The 8,943-nt window shown below is 30.4% G+C and overlaps 3 protein-coding genes across 4 annotated transcripts in view; all 3 read right to left on the bottom strand.

Annotated features, from left to right (window-relative positions):
• LOC119674595 (THO complex subunit 5) overlaps positions 1-391 on the bottom strand; it is a 10,275-nt gene extending 9,884 nt beyond the window's left edge. The window contains exon 1 of the mRNA XM_038085740.1: positions 351-391. Within this exon, the coding sequence (XP_037941668.1) occupies positions 351-391 (41 nt within the window). The remainder of the gene's footprint in view (positions 1-350) is intronic.
• An 868-nt stretch (positions 392-1,259) lies between these two features.
• LOC119679407 (elongin-C) lies at positions 1,260-2,206 on the bottom strand. Its single transcript, XM_038091749.1, has 2 exons — positions 1,909-2,206; positions 1,260-1,539 (listed from the first exon to the last, which is right to left on the bottom strand). The coding sequence occupies exons 1-2, from the start codon at positions 2,109-2,111 to the stop codon at positions 1,398-1,400; spliced, it is 345 nt and encodes a 114-aa protein (XP_037947677.1). The 5' UTR covers positions 2,112-2,206; the 3' UTR covers positions 1,260-1,397.
• Positions 2,207-4,797: 2,591 nt separating this feature from the next.
• Positions 4,798-7,368, bottom strand: LOC119679406 (trifunctional enzyme subunit beta, mitochondrial). Of its 2 annotated transcripts, none has more exons than XM_038091747.1 (7): positions 7,194-7,368; positions 6,483-6,642; positions 6,235-6,409; positions 5,832-6,032; positions 5,600-5,774; positions 5,418-5,548; positions 4,798-5,362 (listed from the first exon to the last, which is right to left on the bottom strand). In XM_038091747.1, the coding sequence occupies exons 1-7, from the start codon at positions 7,267-7,269 to the stop codon at positions 4,859-4,861; spliced, it is 1,422 nt and encodes a 473-aa protein (XP_037947675.1). In that variant the 5' UTR covers positions 7,270-7,368; the 3' UTR covers positions 4,798-4,858. The 2 variants fall into 2 exon arrangements, with proteins under 2 accessions (XP_037947675.1, XP_037947676.1); XM_038091748.1 differs by having other exon boundaries at positions 6,483-6,639.
• Between the last annotated feature and the right edge of the window lie 1,575 nt (positions 7,369-8,943).

Here is an 8,943-nt window from a genome sequence, read left to right as displayed (position 1 = left end):
TGAAAATCGAAAAGTTTTGTTAGTTACCTTCTCGATTATATTTTGATATAAGATCATCTACTTCATCTGGATCAACTAAAGTATTCTAGTATAACGATATTAAAGTAAGCGCACTTGGTATATTACTTTTAATAAAATTGTTTTTGTAGTTTTTATTTTTTTTTATTACAAAAAATGATCTCTAAACATAATTTCTGTGACTGAATAGTATAATCAAAATCGCAAAATTTCGTGAATATCAAAATATCAGTGTGCAAGTGTCTCTTGTAAAAAAAAATGTTTTTCAAAAATAAATTCTTTTAGAATAAACCTTTGTTTCTTCTCTTCTTAATTGCTATTAATTGATATACCTGCTATTCTTGATTACAGTCCAAGGCTGAAATCTTTCCATTTTGATTTTGTGGATTCACAATGTGTCTTTCGATGCTCTCCATTTACCGGAAAAATTCGGTCATTTGCGTTTAAACTAATTTAAATAAATCTGGAAAGTGGTAACAAGTGTCCATCTCTTCCACCAACTACATGCAATATATTGATATTAGTGTCCATAATTGCTATGCAGTAGTTGCATCAATAACATAAGAAAGTACTATTTTCTATGAGGAGTAAATCTACTAGCTGCTAAAATTTAAATAATGATTACATTAGAAGCACTTATTTTTAAGCCAGCAAATACATTTCGCTTATTAAAGGGTTTCCATTCCTACCATATTTCATTTTCACTTATGCTGAAGTATAAAAACTTAGTTCCAACGTTTCGAGTCATTTCGCCAGTACCGTTGCCTTTAGACTCACTCATACGTAGTATGTCTATAAATACTTTTTTTTATTTCACTGCCTGTTTTAGACTTTAGATTTCGATTAAAGCTTAATTGATAACTTGTTAAAGATTAATGTTGGTTTTAATTATTTAATTTGGAATTACTTATGCAGAAATTGAATATGTATCAAATCTAATGTGCTGATTATAGGAATTGTTTATAGAAACTATCTTGTTTTTTACAAGATAGTTATTATTTGGACACTTATTTTGAGTTATTCTTATGTCCATAGTTAATTTGATGAAATCTGGAATCAGTTCGTATTGTAGTCTCTACACGATGGGTGCTTAGCCAAAAGTCAGATCTGGTAGGTACAGCGAAACCTATAATTGACTAGACGTACTATCCCGGACGAGCGTTCACCTGTGGTTCTTATAGTAAATAATATCATTTTAAAAAACTTCAAATTTAAGCACAAAAAAACAAATACAATGAAAATATATAAATAGTTATACAAAAACCATGTCAACACATAAAAATCGTAACAATTTTTCGGCACTATAATGGATCTTTGTTAAAATTTATTGAATTTAGTTAGATACATGACAATATTATTTTTTTATACATCTTACTTTTTTAGCAATCTAAGAAATTTGCGGCCATTAATAGTTCCAGAGCTATTTCTGGTGCTATTGGAAACTCTGGAATTTCGGTAGAACTGTTCGTGTAGCGGACCTTATATGTAAAATACATGCATACTTTTTGCAAAACATGCGATCTGTAATTATATAAATTTAGTTATAGTAAATATAAGGTGAACAAATAAATTAATAGAAAATCATAATATTCATAATAACAATATGTTAATGGACTTTGAACAATTACTACTTAGTCATTAAAATTAATATATATATATAATATGTATCAGCAATATATACAATTTCTTCAGTTAAAAAAAAAAATTTAATACAATTTATTTTATCAAATATAAATCAATTTAAACATTTGCATGTGTCGGTGTCGTACCATTCGATGAGGCACGAGTTTGACATTTAAGACAATTATTATTATACCTTGCATATGAAAAATCTTACTAATATTTGTATACAATAATACATAATATATTAATTTTAATAATAAAACTTACGGTATTTCCCTGAAATGCACTTCATTTGCTTCATTTTCGGCAAACTGTCCAGGTCCCGACAACATCGCTTTTATTGTACCCGAGGTTAGTGCATGTTCTCTTTTAACAATAAATTCTTGACCGTCTGAGGATATAAGCTTCACATAAAGAGCATCTGGTCCTTCACATCCTCCATAAATTTTATCAATTCGTTGTTCCTCCATTTGTATGATTAACTTATTTTTGGAACTCTATATGTGTGTACATAGATTCACTTGCGCTATAACTGCACAAAATTGCAACAACAAAAACTCAGCAACAATAAACGTTGAAACGTTGAAACAGGGTGTTCTCTCGACAACAAATCAATATTAAATCATATGTCTTGTAAATGAAAATTTTATATTCTACTTATAAATGTCAGCAATGCAATGTTAATAGTAAAAATTGTATAAACGATTAAATACATTGATTTTTAAAAATTATTTATAAGAACGTTTGACAAAGAAATACAAAGCTATTTGTATTATTTGTTTCAATTACAAAATTGTCTATACCAATTTAAAGAGTATTGTTAACTGCTTAAATAATGAATTCTGTTCTCCGATTTAGAGTTCATTTCAAACTCATATATAAATTGGCAAGGAACTTATATTAACATAATACATTATGATGACTGACATCTTCAGGGACCTTGAGATTGATATGATCAAAAAATACATAAAGGATAGAGCCCTGAAACTATTTACGAAAACTGTCACGCTTACAAACACCGCGTTATCGAATCTCAAATAGGTTACAGGTTCCTCTGGGAGGTATGTAGATTTGAGGTCAGTTATTGCTTAGTCTGATGAAGTGATAAACAATAATCCAGTAAAGGCATAGAGTGGGGTTATGAAGAAACCTCGCAGTTAGTAGAGAGTAAAAGTGCTTAAGTCCTTTAAATACTTCTGGGAACTTTTCTAACAGTAATATTCTGTCAATATTCACAAATTCTGGCTCAGTTTTGATGTGTTTTGGTATTTTCATCGTTAGTGATTGTAACTATTGTATGACAATTAAAACAGCAAATCATATGAGCAGATCGTATTTCATTGCATCGATAAATATAATAGTTTCAATTTTTGAAAATTTTGAAAATTTATTCAATTATAAAAATTGAAACAATGTTTATATACTATTTCATGAAAAAAAATAAAAAACACTGGCATTCATCACAAAGCGAAAATTACTAAAAGAATGATCCCTTTGAACTGAAAAAACATTTCAGAAAAATGTTTAGGTTACCGAAAAACATACGTAAAGAGTGAATTGCTGAACTGGAACCGTATGAAAATCAAAAATCAGTGATCGCATTTAAATGTAGGTTTTTAGTTACCTTATATTTTTATAGTCATGGCTCGCATCAATAATGTGTTGGCAACATATTTGCGGTGTCTATGAGTTAGGTATTAGTTTTATGCACAATTGCGAGTATACCCAAGCTGTTAATAGAGCAAAAAGGTGGAAATTTACATTTTTCAACGCAAGATTCCCAGACTCGTATGATGATCTGGTCATTTGGAAAACATCCCCAGTACGGGCAACACTATTACGCCATAGAGAACTGAGTTCGAATGCATGATGGTTGGTGATCAAGGCTATCCACTCGAGTCTTGGTTATTTACAGCGCTTTCAAAACGAACACAAAAAGGGGAAAAATATAACATGTTGCAAAAGCATTAATGCCATATCGTTAAAAGAGCTTTTGATGTACTTAAAGTCAGGTTTAGGTGTTTAACAAAACAAAATAAAAATAGTTGTGTCCTCAACTATAGCCACGAAAGAGTAGGAAACATTGTATATACATTTTTTATACTGCATGATATACTAACAAAGCGTAGCATTGAATTGGATGTCGACGAAATAGAAATGAACAAAAACATTTTGTCTGTAGGAATTATTCAGAACCAGATATTCTGCAAGAAGGTGAGCGATAGAGTGAGGCCTATATTTTAACATTGTAATGCATTAATAAAAACAAATAGCATTAATTTATTTATCATATTGGGCTAAACTAATATTGTTTAATGCAGATACTATTACTTGTTGTATTTTAAGTGGCAATGACCTATCATTCCCTATTTTTTTTTTTAATTGATTGTCTTAGAAACTTGAGTGAAAGACACAGGGCTGAATTAACATGATGTCACTATCAGTAAAATTGAAAAAGAGAGTCGATTATTTATTAAATAAATAAAATTTTCATTTACATTACTCGTTGATATAGCACTAAACGTCTCAAAATTATGACTTTTATCTTTAATTATACTGCGGTAAAAAAGACTAGCCTCTAATATGTGACCCCATGGGTAGAATAGCAATGTCAAAAGGTTATGTTTTCATTGAAATTTTTATAGATGACAAAATTGCCGGAGCTGAACAGTATTTTATCCTATACTCTACGCTACTAAATTACATGATATATGTAATTTTCCAAGATGTTAATATGTTACTGTATGTAATTTTATATATTTTCAATCAGCATAACGATACGATCAGCCTATCTATATATATTAACTTTTGGCACTGAAGATGTATTTTGTGTTACTACTTACAAATATTATTTTTATTCTTATTTAGTCATAACATCGAACCAGAAAATGTTTGTTATATTTTAAACTGTATAATTAATATATTTTAAGTATGAATTTAAGTTCGTAGTAATAAATATATCATATGTAATGTACTCATGGACGTACAAAATATTTGAACATCATTTATATATAAGTTTCAGTATGCCAATATTCAAATAATACAAATGAATTAGTATGAATAACAAAATTTTGATATGAACAATTATGGATGTTTTTAGTTTGCTTTTAATCATAAATATTTTAAAATTTCTATTAAAAAATAAGAAAATGCAGATTAGCGTATTTCAATGTTTCAATTTTTTCAGTAGCTAAATATATACATATAACTCAAAATATCAGTTAGCTGTTGCGTCGGGATGTCGTTCTAGTAGCATTGCCACACCTTGTCCACCGGCTGCACAAGCTGCAACCACACCTAAACTACCGTCCTCACGAACTAAACGGTTAGCAGTATGCATACAAAGACGAACGCCAGTTGCAGCAAACGGATGACCAATTGATAGTGAACCTCCCCAATTATTCCATTTGCTTAAATCAGGACTTCCAAATTTTTCAGGTAAGCCAATATAATTCTTACAAAACCAATCTGATTCTAAGGCTTTGATATTAGCAAGAATTTGACCCGCAAATGCTTCATGTATTTCCCAAGAATCAATGTCTTTAAGTGACAAGCCAGTCTTATTTAGTAATTTGGGAATTCCATAAGCCGGACCTAATAGGAGTTGATCAATTGGATCCTGCGAGACATATACAAAATCGCGTAAGTATGCTTTCGGTTTTAATTTTAATTGTTTAGCTTTCTCTTCGCTCATTACAAGACATGCCGACGCTCCGTCCGTCTAAAAAGAAAAATTGTCATTAACCGTTCAACATATAAAAATAAATTTTAATCACCAAATATGAGGCGTTGGCTGCAGTGATTGTGCCATATGGCTTAACAAAAGCTGGCTTAAGTTTTTTAAGACTTTCAGGTGTTGAAACTCTTATGCCATTATCTTTATCAACAATTTTATTGATTCCATTTACTAAAACAATACATAAATTATATCAATTATAAACTTCATATTACTTTTTACCTTGAAATGGTACTAAGTCTGTGAAATAGCCACTTTCCTCAGCCTTTTTTGCTAACGTGTGAGATCGAAGTGCATACTCATCTTGTTCTTCACGTGTGACTTTAAAAGAAGCAGCCAAACGGTCTGCTGAATGACCCATCGTTTCTCCAGAAGAAAATTCACTTACCGCTGGCAACTATAATAAAATGGTTAAATAAAAATACTTTTTACTTTTCCTCCTCCTATTACTTACTTCTGGTATAAAGTGACTTAATCTTATTTTGGAAAGTAGGCCTAATTTCTGTCCTAACGTTTTGGCTTTATTTGCTTGTAGCATTAACGCCCGCATTTGCCGAGAATGTCGAATAGGAACATCTGACATAAATTCCACTCCACCTGCTAATATGGCATCATGAGCATTAGCTGATATTAATCCCATAGCGGTTGTGATTGCCTAAATAAATAAAATTTATTAATTGATAGTCATGTAAAATTTTTGCCTAAATCCAAAGTTTTGTATGCATTCGATATTTAAGTATCCAGCAAGTGTTGCAAACTGGTTTAAGATTTTATTTTATTTCTCACAAAAGTAATAAGAACTTTATATACTTTTGCAATAATTTTTTAATTTGCATATTAAATCTATATTAAATTACCGCGTTCGAACTTATGCATGCCATTGTCACTGTGTGGGCTGGAGTTTTCTGGCTAAAGCCTGCAGCGAGTGATGCTTCTCGCGCTACGTTGGAAGTTTTCACTTCCTGTATTACCGATCCATAAACAATATATTCTATCAATTCCTTATCTATGTTGGTTTTTCGTAACAAATTCCTGTGTATAAAAAATATTTTTATATTTACTTTTTGAATACCTGTTCAACTCATAATAGAAATTAAGTACTTACAACATGGAGTGCCTGGCCAATTCATAAGGCATCAGTTTCGCATAACTTGTACCTGAAACCAAGAACGGAGTTCTTACACCATCCACAAGAACGATGTTTTTAGGTATAGTCGTTTTGAAGTTTTTTCGTGATGATGCATTAGAATAATATCTCAATCCTGCTGGAATGAAAATATGTATGTATAGTGACTATTATATGTGCAAGATTTTTATTAAACAAGATAAAAACATTTTCATTTTCTTAAAATAAGTTATAAAATATTGAATTGGTTTTATAAATTTTTTATTTTTAACCAAATGTGAGTATTTTCACCCAAATCAACTCAACTAAAACGTTTCGTTCACGTGTATGTAACAAACAAATACATTGGTTTATTTGAATATATAACTCAATGACCAAAGTCCATTCATAACTTTAACAATATATTTTTTATATAGTTGTTATATCAACCAAATTTTTATATTAACATAAATTATAATTTTGTTTTTATTGGTTATTGCATTAAACACTTCAGGTTAATTGAATTATTGAGATGATAATTGCGCAAACTTTTTGCCTTAGTTCCTTGCACTTCTTGCAACAAGCAACATTCGAAATTTATTATCAGTTTTATTATTATTTTTATATAAAATATGCATTATTATGTGAAAAAAGCATATATTCTCATCACAATATTCAGTTTCAGTTTTTTTATAATACAATAAAGCTAACCATTATATTGACATATTAAAAATCCCTGACTGATGTTTGTTTTAACTAATCCTTGACGAATACTTTGAGAAATCATTGTATACAAATTAAATTAAAAAATCTATTTATGATCCTTTCGTTTCGGTTGGACTTTGATATCTAACAATATGTTGAGTCTGCAATCTGATCATCAACGCTAACCCTACAATATATCGATAAAAATTATAAATGAATAACATTGTGTATTTATTGTGTAATTCAAAATGATTATTGTTTTTAGTTAAAAGCACAAAATATGTTATATTACTGTGACAATTTCAACAAAATTATTAGTTAAGCAATTACGAATGGAATTAATTGTTGAAATAAATTATTAAGTCTGTTCCACGAGCTACTCATAGTAACACATGAGTAAAACAGATGTAAAATTTACACAAAAATACTTGAAAATTTGCTGGTGGAACGCGCTTGTGTATACACAGTGTTTACTCAAAGTTACTATGAGTAGCTCGTGGAACAGACTTATTATGTGGACAATTTACTGCTAGATGTTCTGTTAAACAAAACAATTCCACGTCATGACATGAAATAACAAGTATGACATTTATTTTGCGTAATCTGAACATTTGCGCAAAAGCATTTCATTATTAGGTCTGTTGCAGGAGGTACTCGTAGTAACACTCAAGTAAAACACAAGTAAAAACTGAGAGCGTAACACAAATAAAGTGTCAAATTACGCTCTTTACACAGATTTTCATAGAACAGCTTTGTGTAAAGTCTGATGAGAATACCAGTGTCGTGCAAATAAATAATACAAAAATTTAAATTCAAACTAAAACAACTGATTCACACATCAATATAAATTTTACTTAAAATAAAAGTACAACTAAAGTCTGTATCGAGCTTTAATAAATGAATGAATAATATCGATGCGGTTTGGTATCTGTATATGTAATGTGCAGTGAATTTGTAACAATATTTGCGATATTGAATCTTTATTTATACTATTGATAGTTGTTGCTATTTATTATATAAAATCTGTTTAATTAATTTGGACTACTTTATTACTTTTAATATAAATTTCATTACTCTCGAAAATTGCATGCTTTAAACAAAAGAAAATTAAAAAATTAGACAGTACACATTAGAGGCCTGAAGAACCCGATATATGCGCGCAATGGAACCACTTCTCCAACTTTATGCGTATCCTGCGGTCAATTGCGGCGCGAACTTCAATCGTTAACGATGAAATAATCGTCCCGTCTTCCGGTCATAATGAAGTTAGAACAGCCATAATGCGGTTCAAAAACAACAAAGCTGCAAGCGCCGATGGTTTACTAACTGAGCTAAGGTTCTATGTGAAAGATTGAAACCAATCGTCAACCAACTGATTGGACCTTATCAGTGTGGCTTCAGAACTGACAAATTTGCCCTAGACCAAAGAACAAAGAGAAACAAATCACACACCACCTATTTATCGGTTTCAAAGCTGCTTCTGATACTACTACTAGAATAATTTTCTATGCCTCTATGTCTGAATTTGGTATCCCAGCAAAATTTATACAGATAATGACGTTTAGCAACATCACCCACGCCGTCAGTGCGGCATTTTCCAACTTAGAAAAACAAGTTAACATCACTTTTGACAATTATAAGTTCGAAGTTGTGAAAGACTTTATTTATTTAGGAACGAGCTTAAATACCAAAAATGACGTCAGCATAAAGATTTAACAAAGAATCACTCTTGCCAACGAATGTTGGCCACCAGCTC

This window comes from Teleopsis dalmanni, chromosome 2 (assembly GCF_002237135.1).
Source record: "Teleopsis dalmanni isolate 2A chromosome 2, ASM223713v2, whole genome shotgun sequence".
Taxonomy (NCBI): Eukaryota; Metazoa; Arthropoda; class Insecta; order Diptera; family Diopsidae; genus Teleopsis; species Teleopsis dalmanni.
Note: the sequence above shows the minus strand (reverse complement) of the source record. Positions and strands in the feature narration are given on the sequence as shown.